Source organism: Ostrinia furnacalis, unplaced genomic scaffold (genome assembly GCF_004193835.3).
Source record: "Ostrinia furnacalis isolate ACB-3 unplaced genomic scaffold, ASM419383v2 OfSCF5758, whole genome shotgun sequence".
Classification (NCBI taxonomy): Eukaryota; Metazoa; Arthropoda; class Insecta; order Lepidoptera; family Crambidae; genus Ostrinia; species Ostrinia furnacalis.
The window spans coordinates 248013-261771 of record NW_021135997.1 but is presented as its reverse complement, the minus strand read 5'-3'; the positions used below and the strand labels follow the sequence as shown (position 1 = coordinate 261771).

At 39.0% G+C, this 13759-nt stretch overlaps 1 protein-coding gene across 6 annotated transcripts in view; it reads left to right on the top strand.

Moving 5' to 3' along the window:
- Positions 1–13759, top strand: part of Sxl (sex-lethal) — a 40118-nt gene that overhangs the window by 24809 nt on the left and 1550 nt on the right. For 2 of the 6 annotated variants that reach the window (XM_028316503.1, XM_028316502.1), the window contains exon 8: positions 157–252. The exons of 2 other annotated variants lie outside the window; for them this stretch is intronic. In XM_028316503.1, the coding sequence (XP_028172304.1) occupies positions 157–252 (96 nt within the window). Of the gene's footprint in view, positions 1–153; positions 253–13759 lie in introns of all 6 variants that reach the window. 2 more of the 6 variants (XM_028316501.1, XM_028316500.1) reach the window with 1 other exon arrangement.

Here is a 13759-nt window from a genome sequence, read left to right as displayed (position 1 = left end):
ATATCACGGGAGCGTGCCTTGGCGTTAAAGTAGCGCACATGGTGGTCCCCCATTTCTCTCTAGTAAATTAGATCGTCCTCCTGCCCTGTCAAGACTAATGACCTTATGATGATGATGATGATGATGATGATTAACGTGTGGATCCCTTGCAAGTAGCGCCAGCGCCGCCGCCGCCGCGCCAGCACAGCCTCGACCAGCTCGACATGGTGCACCGGCGCGACTTCAGCGCGCACGGGCCCTGGCCCAAACCCAGTAAGGCACAGCTTGATGCGCCTGCGCTGAACCCGACCTTATTACAAACACTTAAGGCACATGCTTTACGCGCCCGCGCTGAATTCAACCTTGTAGGCCAAAGACTTCAAGTGTTAGGCGTCTTCTTGCGTAGGATGCGTACGATAGAGAGGATAGTTCTCCGATCGCTTGACGCGCCTGTGCTAAATCCAACCTTATGCCAAAGAATTATGGCACAGGCTTGTCAAACGTGTGCCAAACTCAACCTTATAGGCCTTGTTCGCGCTGGTCGAGTAATTTAGACGAAAGTCAAGTAATTTAGTCTGGTGTCGAGCAATTTAGTAGCTAAACGTATCTGAACACCAAAACTGTCGAGTAAGTTGCTAAATCAATTATTAGGTTAGAGCAGGAAGGTGGTTTCGTTCACAGAGTTCCGGATATGTGCCCATAATGCCTAGTAGAAAAGAGGGGCCTGGATAGGTGCCCATTGGCGTATCTAGGGTTATTTACTTAACATATCACGGGGAGCGTGCCTTGCCGTTAAAGTAGCGCACATGGTGGTCCCCCATTTCTCTATAGCAAATCAGATCGTCCTCCTGCCCCGTCAAGCTTAATGACCTGATGATGATTTGCAAGTAGGCGAGTGTCCTCAATCCTCCCTATTAGTATATTAAGACAGGAATGTCCGCCTGGAGTAGTAACTGATGATGATGATGATGATGATTAACGTGTGGATCCCTTGCAAGTAGCGCCAGCGCCGCCGCCGCCGCGCCAGCACAGCCTCGACCAGCTCGACATGGTGCACCGGCGCGACTTCAGCGCGCACGGGCCCTGGCCCAAACCCAGTAAGGCACAGCTTGATGCGCCTGCGCTGAACCCGACCTTATTACAAACACTTAAGGCTCATGCGTGACGCGCCCGCGCTGAATTCAACCTTATAGGCCGGCTTAAGTGTTAGGGGTCATACGGCGGGCAAGGCGTCTTCTTGCGTAGGATGCGTACGGTAGAGAGGATAGTTCTCCGATCGCTTGACGCGCCTGTGCTAAATCCAACCTTATGCCAAACAATTATGGCACAGGCTTGTCAAATGTGTGCCAAACTCAACCTTATAGGCCTTTTTCGCGCTGGTCGAGTAATTTAGTCTAATGATGAGTAATTTAGTCAGGTGTCGAGTAACTTAGTCGGGTGTCGAGAAATTTAGTAGCTAAACGTAACTGAACACTAAAACGGTCGAGTAAGTTGCTAAATCAATCAATTAGTCGGTTAGAGTAGGAAGGTGGTTTCGTTCAAAGAGCGCTGGATATGTGCCCATAATGCCTAGTAGAAAAGAGGGGCCTGGATAGGTGCCCATTGGCGTATCTAGGGTTATTTACTTAACATATCACGGGAGCGTGCCTTGCCGTTAAAGTAGCGCACATGGTGGTCCCCCATTTCTCTCTAGTAAATTAGATCGTCCTCCTGCCCTGTCAAGATTAATGACCTGATGATGATGATGATGATGATTAACGTGTGGATCCCTTGCAAGTAGCGCCAGCGCCGCCGCCGCCGCGCCAGCACAGCCTCGACCAGCTCGACATGGTGCACCGGCGCGACTTCAGCGCGCACGGGCCCTGGCCCAAACCCAGTAAGGCACAGCTCGACGCGCCTGCACTGAACCCGACCTTATTACAAACACTTAAGGCACATTCATTACGCGCCCGCGCTGAATTCAACCTTGTAGGCCAAAGACTTCAAGTGTTAGGCGTCTTCTTGCGTAGGATGCGCACGGTAGAGAGGATAGTTCTCCGATCGCTTGATGCGCCTGCGCTAAATACAACCTTATGCCAAACAATTATGGCACAGGCTTGTCAAACGTGTGCCAAACTCAACCTTATAGGCCTCGTTCGCGCTGGTCGAGTAATTTAGACGAGAGTCAAGTAATTTAGTCGGGTGTCGAGTAATTTAGTAGATAAACGTATCTGAAAACCAAAATGGTCGAGTAAGTTGCTAAATCAATCAATTAGTCGGTTAGAGTAGGAAAGCGCTGGATATGTGCCCATAATGCCTAGTAGGAAAGAGGGGCCTGGATAGGTGCCCAAGCCCATTGGCGTATCTAGGGTCATTTTTGGGGGGGCCAGGCCCCTAACATATCACGGGAGCGTGCCTTGCCTTTGAAGTAACGCACATGGTGGTCCCCCATTTCTCTCTTGTAAATCAGATCGTCCTCCTTTCCCCATCAAGACTAATGACCTTATGATGATGATGATGATGATGATGATGATGATGATTAACGTGTGGATCCCTTGCAAGTAGCGCCAGCGCCGCCGCCGCCGCGCCAGCACAGCCTCGACCAGCTCGACATGGTGCACCGGCGCGACTTCAGCGCGCACGGGCCCTGGCCCAAACCCAGTAAGGCACAGCTTGATTGACAGAGCATTGATGTTGTAGGTCTAAGACCAGCTTGACACGCCTGCGCTAAATGTGAACTTATGGGTCTAAGACCTGCTTGACATTGCACGCCTAACCCGTTGTCTTAAGTGAACGACAAACGCGGCAACGCGACGCTACGCGACACGACGATACACGACGCGACACGACGCTACATGACGCTACACGACGCGATATGACGCTGCACGACATTACATGACGCTACACGAAGGTACACGACAATAGACGACGCTGTACGACACAACATGACGCTACACGACACTACATGACGCGACATGATGCGACCCGACATGACGCTACACGACGTTACACGACACTACACGACGCTGCACGACACTGCACCACACGACACGACATGACGCTACACGACGGTACACGTCGATACACGACGCGACATGACAAGCATAGGAGACGTCGCATGAAAAATTTGACGCAATACGTGACATAGCGTCGCGTCTATTTATGTCGCTCAACTAGGACAACGGATTTTTTTCTTTTTTTTCTGGACTGGGATACGCATAATCTATGGTCCAAGGGGACCAATGGGTTATATGGGGCTCCCTGTCAGACCTGTCAGAAGAGGGTGGTCTTTGCTATGTATACGTGATTGGTTTTTGCTTTCTCTTTGCTTGGCTTATTAACTAATAACGCTGGTGGCAATGGGTGGTTTTATGTATATTGTTTCAAATATCGTATGTATAGCACAATCTACATGATCTTGCCCTTTTGGCATTTGAAGCCCTCTGTCGTTTCCTCATTGTGACTTTGTACTTGACTTCTAAAAGCAACCTTATCAGCTGGTAATAAAGCTGCAAAATAATATTTTTGGTAGATCCCTAAGATCAGAGGGCGTTTGACAAAAATCTTGTACCACAGCTCTTTGGATTTTCAATATAAATTGTAAACCTTATGTCTCATTTATGAAGCTGGAAATCAAATCGTTTGTAAGTACGATTAAATACATAATATCTACTAATCTGTTAAACGGTGCGGTGGTATTGGGTTGTGAATGCATGTGAAATAATAGACTAAGATCTAGTGAACGCCAGACCTACGTCATTTTATAAAAGCTGAAAGTTTGTCAGCGTATGATCCCAATATAGGATATAATGTTGGTGAATTATGAAGTTTGGGTCATGGTGGCTTCAAGCATATAGCATATACCATTAAATCCGATTTTTACAAGCTTTATATTGATTATGTATAATATTTGGACAATAATTATAAGTATTTTCCCCAACAGCCAGACAGTTTTGACAGTTCCAACTCCTTGTCAGACAGTTTTTTTAGGGTAGCTCTCAAAGCCACCATGACCCAAACTTCATAATTCACCAACATTATAGCCTATATTGGGAGCATACGCTGACAAACTTTCAGCTTTTATAAAATGACGTAGGTCTGGCGTTCACTAGCTCTTAGTCTATAAGTGTTGTGGTTATGTTGTATATTTGTGTTGTTCGTGTATCGATGTCTTGATTATGCTAACATAAACGCTATATTAAAGTGCTTGCTAATTCATAAACGTGATATCGGTTGGCCTGCTTAATATAAAGATATTTATCATAATATTTTTGCCCTACTAGGGCTTGGAGACAATCATTAGACCAGTGCCGAGAAGAAGTGCCGCTACAAACCCAATTCTTGTCTTCAAGGTTTATATGTCACATTTTAAATTAATATTTAATATTGTAGTCCATTTTTCGACGGTACTTCTATGGGTTAAGTTTTAACCCTTAATCAGACAGTGGCAATATACATAGAATCCAATTTCAAAATCCATTCATTTTCAAAACGTGTACAATGTACAGAAATCTCATTTGACGAACTTGAAAGTATCTTACTGATAAAATCTAAAGCGCAAGTTACTTGATATTTGCTGGGGAAAATATTTATGCTTTTGCTTTGCTTTTGGTGTATGAATTTATAATATTATAAGTGTTATATTTGTTCGATGTGTTCGTGAATCATAATTAAACGTAACAGCAGAAAAAAATCATAAAATATTGTCCGTTATTACTCACTAGTCTGCTTTCGGTGTGTCTTCAAAAGTGGTAAATGTAGTGTATTGTAGTATAGTAAATACTGTATCTTTAACGAAACATGTTTTATAATATGTGATTTATTTTAATTCGTTTTTGTAAGTTTGGTTTGTCGCCTTCTTAAGTCGGACTTTACGGGAATATTCCGGTACTATGGTACAACACTATCGGGGTTATTTACGGTTTGGGGATTGTTACCGGTAAAGGCACATCTCTAGCTCAGAGTGACAAGCCGGTAACTAGCTTATTTTTATGGGGTCTTATTTTCTGTAAAATTAAATCTTCAAAAATGATTGTAGAGATGCTAGTCTATTGTTTATATTTTTTTATTGTAAAACTAAACTTTAAGGCGATCGTACAGACGATAGCACATCAAATTACATAGTACAGCATCTTATTTAATGCTANTACGTCACTTTTTATCAACAAAATTGACAATCTTGATGTGCTCTCGACTACCACTCCAGTATTTAACCCCTAACAAGACACAGCGACGGTATTGTATTATGAAATTTGCGCACGCTGCTAACGGACCAGTCGTCGTGCCGCAACGCCACCACAGCCTGGACCAACTGGACATGCTTCACCGTTACGAGCTGGCCCACCACTCGGCCTACTTGCCCCAGAGGCCGCTAAGGCGGGAGTACCTCCAGCCTGCCTACCGCCACCACCGCCCGTTCTGAAAAGGACTGTACTGCACCAAGTTCCGCCTGTCCGACTCCAGGATATAGGCGGGCGTAGTGCGGTGTTGCGGCCTGCGGGTGCCGGCTAGGTGTCTTGTTTTTGAATTGCCAAAACTCGGTTTTCTCATTGTGACTGATTTCTTAGATACTTTCTTTCCAGCTTGTCCCGTTCCAGTAACTTCCCAATCTAAATTCCTTTGTTTAAGGGTTAATGAGTACTCCAATCAAAACACTGGCCTGTTTTTAGACACACTACTTTGCTCTCTCTGTAATCCTTCATGCTTGAAATACGCGTCTGTTTTTTCATTATTCTTCGTTTTTTTAATCCCTAATTGTGTTTGGGACCTTCTTTGGTTTTTGCCCCGAGCTGGCCCACCACTCGGCCTACTTGCCCCAGAGGCCGCTAAGGTGGGAGTACCTCCAGCCTGCCTACCGCCACCATCGCCCGTTCTGAAAAGGACTGTACTGCACCAAGTTCCGCCTGTCCGCCTCCAGGATATAGGCGGGCGTAGTGCGGTGTTGCGGCCTGCGGGTGCCGGCTTGGTGTCTTGTTTTTGAATTGCCAAAACTCTTGTTTTCTAAAATTGTGACACTGATGTTCATATATTTTTTTTTTCCAATCTGTCCCATTATAATAATAACTTGTCCCAACCTAAAGTCTTCTGTCTGTTTAAGGGTTAACAAATACTTCAAACAAAACACTGGCCTGTTTTTAGACACACTGTACTTTGCTCCCATTCCAATTTTATTACTTCTTCTAAAACTTCAAACACTTAAAGAAAGTATCTTCCGACTTCTTGTGCCTCTTCAAGGGTTAATTGAGTATTCTCTATTCAAAACATTTGCCTGACACTAAACTTGTGCGTCTTTCTCTTTAGTTTCCTAGCGATTATTCTTCGTTTTCTTACTGGTCTTTCGTCACTCGTCTAAAGAAAAGAATGATCTTCCAACTTCCTACGCCTCGTTTAGGGTTATTGAAGAAAATGAAAATGATGGTATTGGATATTGAAGGTAATGTACTGTATTCTTATCAAAACACTGGCCTGATACTTTTTTTTTTTTGACACACTATTTCTTTCCAAAACACTCCTTTTCTTCCTTTTTTTATGACTGTTCTTCGTTTTCTTAATTCCTAAAATTTCTGCGTATTCTATCGGTAAACATCGCAGAAAACCGGGATTTGGCAAAACAAATAAGGCATTCGGCTGTAGTGAGAATAGTTTACGTAGTAACCGCAACACTATAACGATATTTGAACATTCATTTGCGTATAGTTACCCTGTCCACTGTTACTCTCCTAAGCTTCTTCTGTAATTAAGGTATTCTAGAAGACTCGAATGTACTACGAACGGTTGACGGTGTTGCCAGTTTTGTGGACACTTTTTGTTGCCATCGAAAAAAAATGAAAATTTTAGGTTTTGTTGTTCGAAAAAGCAAAAAATGTTCACTAAAATCAATGATGATGTTGTAAGTGTGATGGATTTTAAAATTAAAATGTTAAAAATTTCAATGTTTAAAAACTTGGAAAATAAAAATGGATAGTTACCATCGTTCGGGCTGATCTGATAATAAAATGTTCGGTGTATTTCGATGTCGAGTATACAATAATAATTGAGTCATTGTTAGTACAGTAGCTATGGAATCGTATTTTGGTATGTTAGCACTTTGTTGATTAAATATAACTAGTCCGTATCTAAACTTAACATTTAAATCGTCGGTCTATCGTGCAAAAAGATTTATACTCTAGTTTGTAAACTTTAGTTGGTTTAAAATATGTGTGAGAGAGGAATCTTTTTGCAATGTAGACCACCAGGTACAACCTCGTCGAGTTAACAGCGCACCTGCCTGACGTGACGTCACGTCGCTCTGGTACGGACGGGGCGAACGCGGGGAGGCGTGCGGGTGAGTGCGAGGGAGAGTCGCATTCCAGCGGGATGCGCAGTTAGCTCCATCGTGCCGTAGGTGTATTAGGTCAGCACCAATGATATAGCTATCATTGTTATTTTCTTAAAAACTAATACTATACAAAGGGACCCCGTCTCAGCACAAAATCCAATGTTATCGACTTCTATAGTCCGGTCCCTGAGCGCGTAGAATTTTGTCCAATGACCCCAAGCTATCCATCCTTATCGCTCGCCCGTAATTATATTGCTGTCGCGCTCGCACTCTCACTGCGGGCGCCCGTCGCACAGTCGCGACAGCAATATAATTACGCGCGAGCGATAAGGATGGGTAGCTTGGGGTCATTGGACAAAATTCTACGTGCTCACAGACCGGGCTTTAGAACAATCTAGGCGATTCTTAGACGTCTCGTAGTTCTAATTAATATTACATTTAGCTGTAAACTATTTGGTTGATATTGGAATGGATACGATTTTGGTCACCGATATATGGAAAAAATATGTTTAAAAATTGTTGAATTAATTTACGTAGCCATATTGTAGCGGTGTTGCTAGTTTTGATAATGTATTGCCCTTCGAAAAAAATCATCAATGACAAACAAGTATTTCAAAGGAAAAATAATAGTTGGCTTTAAAAGATCGGTGGCTAAAATTTGTTGGTGATATTATAATATCATTGTTTTACGAACATACGTTGTGCTAATGTCAATTTATTAATTTAATTATTCACAGTGTGTACCGTCGTTCATGTTATTCATGTTTTTATAAATGTAATAATCGATGTCTCAGAGATTCTTTTTAGACTCGTATTATAAAACGAAACTCAAAACTTTATCAAAATTCATGCCTTCTTTTTTATTTGGTTCTTCTTTTAAACATTTTAATTTAATGATTGACTAATCACAGAAGGGAATCCTGTTCTTCAGGAGATTCATACTTGAATGTTGTTTCACGAAAAGGGGTTTATTTATATTCACAGTATCATGTTATGTTGAAAATATTGTTTAAACGACAGCACATTAATCTACCACAAAATGTGAAATGTCCGTAATTGATTTTGAACTATACTTAAAGACACAGTTCAAAATTCATTGAGAATGCGACATTTTGTGGTAACTTGATATGCTTTCGATCATGAACGACGGTACTACCTACTATCGGCTTATGAATGGACGTGCTCAATACAGTTAAACGTATATGCCTGTTGAACCATTGCTCTAGCTAGCTTTACTATAGTTGTTTATATCGCTTTATATTCGTTGTTATACTCGTATGTATTAGCGGTGGTATTCTGCTGCACCAGTCACTAAACTAACGTACATATTATATGCATCTCTCATTTTCTCCATTAGAGACAGAGACAAATGTTAAGCAGCGCGTGCACTTTTGACTTGTCGCCGTGACAGTATGTCCATAGATAAGAATAAGTACTACATTGTCTCTCTTTTTCTCTTTATTAAAGTGTAAAAGAGAAAGACATACTGTCACGGTGACAAAAAGCACTTAGCCTTTACTTTGACGTTCTAAAATTTATAATAGTCTGTCTTTATCACCTAGAATGAACTAAGGGTGTATAAGTTAGCTTAAAGCCTGGTGCATCAGAATAAAAGCCACAAATTTTCATAGAAGCATCGAATTCAAAAATAGCCCGAGAGTCCTGTCACGTGATTGGTCTACTAAACGGGTTGATGTGAATGTACAGACCATCCCGACTTATAAAAATAAGGTATATTCTGTCTGATATGCTTTAAATAATGTCTTGACCTTGTGTTCTCATTGAGTGTCCTTATTAGGGAACGCTACCGCCAATATTCCCCACTTTGGCAATGACATCTAAAGGTACAGTCAGCGTCCGTATTTCGAGCACCCAAGATAGCCAATAAGTTCGCAACACATCTTTGTTACAATGGGAATAAGGTTGAGTTGATAACAAACTTACTGGCTACTTTTGGTGTCGTCAACTATTTGACGCTGCTGTACCTGTATCGTATAAATTTGCATCAACTCGTTTTCGTAAGCTCTAAAATACTCTCTTGTGATCATCAGCCCTACCAGTTAAGTCTCTTAAATATGTAAAAGATAGTTTATTTCGGTGTATCGGTGTTAGTTTTGTAATTTGTTGGACTTGAATCATAAAGGCAGCTTATATTAATTAGACTCTAGATTTGAGGCATTTTATCGATAAAATTCAAGGAAACCAGACGAAGGTTAGCGTACCATCCCTAAATTGTCGGCATTCCACCAGCTCACATAAGCAGCCCACGCTAAGCGTTACGATGACTCTTTTATAATGCGAACAGCTAGGGACTGGAACTCGCTGCCTGCTGCTATCTTTCCCGGGCCCTTTCAAGGCGAGAGTGAATAGGCACTTACAGGGCAGATATGTACCCTCCTAGACTGCATCTTACTTAACACCAAGTACGATTGCGGTCAAATACCTGCCTTTTCCTGCATAAAAAAAAGATTTTTCGCTGCCAATATGATTCGTGTCGTCACATTGACAATATACTGAGGTGATTCGGATGTTTAGTAGTTTATTCGGAGTCTACGCGTGTTGTTCCACTTCCCCCATCCATTCCTTCTATTTCCCGTTTGTGGTGGACACCAGGATACTGGTTCAATAATATATTTTTATTTTAATATAAAATTAGCACTTTTAATGAATGCCTGCAGTTCACAGAGTTTATTTAAAGTGCATTTAACGTATTATTAAATTGGTTTAGCGCATTTTGGGGCATTAATAATTATGTCCATATTGGGCCATCATGTCCATATTTGGACCATCTTGTCCATATTGGGCCAATGTTGACCAAAGGGGATGAATTTACTTGGTTTGTTGACAGCTGACCAACGTCTATTTAATTTTTTATTTACCAATTAGATCTTAGCAGTGTTTGTCCCATATTGGCCACTTATTTATTTCACTGTTGTGGATTATTCTGATACAGAACGCACGAAAATCCAGTAATATTGTAAATGACTTTAGTGACTACCTATCGAAACTCGTACATACATACTACATACCACTGTATTATGGAATCAACTGTGTTAGTAGATTTACATTATTATTTATTATTAAATTAATTAATTTTATATATTTCCTGGTGTCCAGTTACAACATTTCACGTCCCTTATAGGTTAATAATTAAATAATATGTTCTATAAATATATTGTCATAAAATGTATTAAATAATTATTATGTAGTGACATTAATATAAAAAAAATAAAAAATAAGCACAGTGAGAATATTTACTTAAAAAGTTTTACCGCTTAGAATTGAGTAAAAACTTCATATAACCAGGCCTGTGATTGGTTTTTAATATTTAGAGTTACTTCACATTATTTTCAGGTTCGAATAACATTTAGTTATTATCGTTTCCTAATAAGACCTATGTCATAATGTACTATGTGAAACGACACCAATGGATCGCGGAGGCTCCCTAATATGACCTCTATAAAAAGTGTGTTGTACGATTTTTAAATATTGGATTATTTTTAGTTTATGCTAATGTGTCGTTATAGCTAATTTTATTTTAAACTAAAATATTAGGAACTCAACACTTTTGTACATATTCTCACTGCATGCGGTACGTAGTATAGAATGCTAGATCTAGTACCCAAATGTGAATTGTGCCTAAATAAAGTTTAATACCTAAGTATTGTACCATCTAAAGTTTGGATGCGATTGTTAATGCGACGTGTAAACTACGCGGTGTTGATTCGATTATGACACATAATGACGTTAATATAGTGTACATTTTAATCAAATTGGTCTGAAGTTTGTTACTTGGAAGTTAAATTTTAACGTGTTAAGTAATTAATTTTAATTGATAGGCTAACAATATTTATTATTAGAATTTATGAAGTAGAGTTTAATGTTTTAGTGCTTTACAAGGGAAACAAAAAATGTGTAACCCATCAGCATTAGGCACCAAGAAATTACTTTCTTCAATTTATTTTCAGCCTTAACGATAGTCCAAATTCCAGCATGTCTCTTGGGGATTGGGCATAGTTGTTTTGTTGATTTATCACCTGTGATGAAGTTTTATGTCTTTAAATACTAGATTTTTATTACACATATTTAATTAGTCGTACTAAAAAAGTTTTTGGTATTTTATGAATAGTGTACATTCATCGCTGTAGGATACATAAATGTACTGTTGATAGCACATCAGACTGTTACAAAATCGCACCCAACACTTAAATAAGGTGCTATAATGTTAATCTCGATGTGCAGTCGTCAGTACATAATAGGGAAAAGTAGGTCGCCTAATATGGCCCAGTTGCTAAAAAACCCTCTTGATTTTATCGAAGCCACGATAGTCGATCGGTGAAGTCGGACTGGCCGACTTGTGATCCGAGAAACTCGGGTTTGAATCTCCGCTCGCCTATTGTGGTTAACCTCAAATCACAAGCATATTTAGCTTACCACGAGGGCTTAACGGGATTTTTTGAAAAAAGAAAACAAAAAGTTAGTTTTATTAGATGGCGCTTGTAAGTAACCGGGCCTTATTAGGCCCACCTTATACGTTTGAGTATTCAGACCATTGCTCAATGTAGAAACCTTTAATATCTAATGTTATAACACTTCCACAATGTCATAATTGATATCAACACGGTTTGATAGATGTAGCTGTTTTAAGCTTTGACAATGTAACGTCAAATTGCGTTAAGATACCCAGTCTTCCTAGACGCTGATTTAGCTATTTATGCATTATTAAAGGTTTCCTATATTCTAAAATTTGGTTGGCTGAATTAATTTTAATAAATAGCTCAAAACAATACAGCGACATCTGGTGAGATGACCATATTAAGCACCCTTTTGGTACATCAGTATTCAACGGTATATTTTTCCCAAAGGATTTTTAACTTTATTTTCTTTGTATAAGGTTTCAAATCATTGCGGAATGGTTTAGTGACATGTTGATAATATGTTGGCTACTGAAAATTCTTAATAGTTCTAGGTTATAGTTTATTTTCTAAAGGAAAATTAAAACTGCTCAGAATCTAGAAGATACTAGTTAATAGTTCTTTAAAACGATTTGTTTGCTAAATTGTTAAGGTTTTAAATTATATTGGCCTTATGATATTGTAGATTATTACATTATAATTTATTTAGAAGGATAATGTCTAAGGGGCGTAACACACTAATGCGGGTCTGCATTGGTCGGTATTGAATCGAATATTTTGTAGATTTGACTAATGAATGATCGTGTGGACTCGCAAAAATGTGTAGCGCCCCTAATATTACTATTAATTTAGATAAGTCTAGTAAGATTGTTATTTTGTGAATTATATCTAAAGTAGATGGCAGAAACACAAGATTTTGTTGAACGCTATAAAATTACTATTTTGTTGTAGTTTTAAGAAATTAATTGAAACAATTTTAAGACAGACTTAGAACTGTTGATATATTTACTTGAATTCTTTGAATTAAGAAAGAAATTATACTTATATTTCGCATTATTTATTAGCGTTTTGCAACAATATGAGCACATACGGAAAATCATTTAAAATTTTCTTGTAGTTTTGCCTAATATTGTAATTATTGAGAGTTTTAGTGTTATTTCAAGCTAATAATGGCGAAATAAAATTTAATTATGTCTAAAGTAGGCCTAAAATGTGTATTTCTTGTGCCTAATTTAAGTTCCTGTGTTGCTAGTTATAAATAATAAAAATATATTTGATTGTTGCGTGAAGAAAATATTTGTTTGAAAGTTTAAGTAATAATTTGTTTTTGTATTAACTGAACTATATTTTGGATATATTAATGTAAAACGTACCTAAACGTAAGGGAAATATAACGATACACGCAAAGTATTCTTCCAAATTCAGGCCAAATAATAAATAGTGATGTAAAAATAAATATTATTCACGAATCATAGTTTTTCTGACAATTATATTTTATTTGTTTGGTTTATTTGGAACGTTTTTGAGTTACTTCTTTTGTGTAATTATTATACTACAGTACCTACCTACTCAAAGATACACATTGATCTTTAAAAACATTTGGTTATTAATCTTCGGATATTTATCCCAAATTAAGGCACGGTTTCCACCAAAGCGGAGCGGAGAAGTGTTTTGAATAACTAATCAGATTTCATTATTCAGGAAACCAGGAATTCTCATTGGTTATTCAGAACTCTTCTCCACCTTGGTGGAAACCGGGCCTTATTAGAGCTGTAACGACTAATAAATAACACATTTAAGAATATAACGTCTATTTATCTATGAACGCTTTATTTAACAGTCAACAGCACATCAGAATATACGCCAATTTTATTGCAAAATAGCGTCTATTCTTACTACGTTAGATGCCACATTATTTAGATTGATGTGCTGTCGTCTATGCTTGCTTAAGCTTTACTAATATGGTTGGTTTTACTAACAAAGGCGGATATTGTGTCTTATAACATATTTTTAAAGCTTGATGTGTATAATTAACACCTTTTGGCGGGTATGATAATTTAAATTTTTA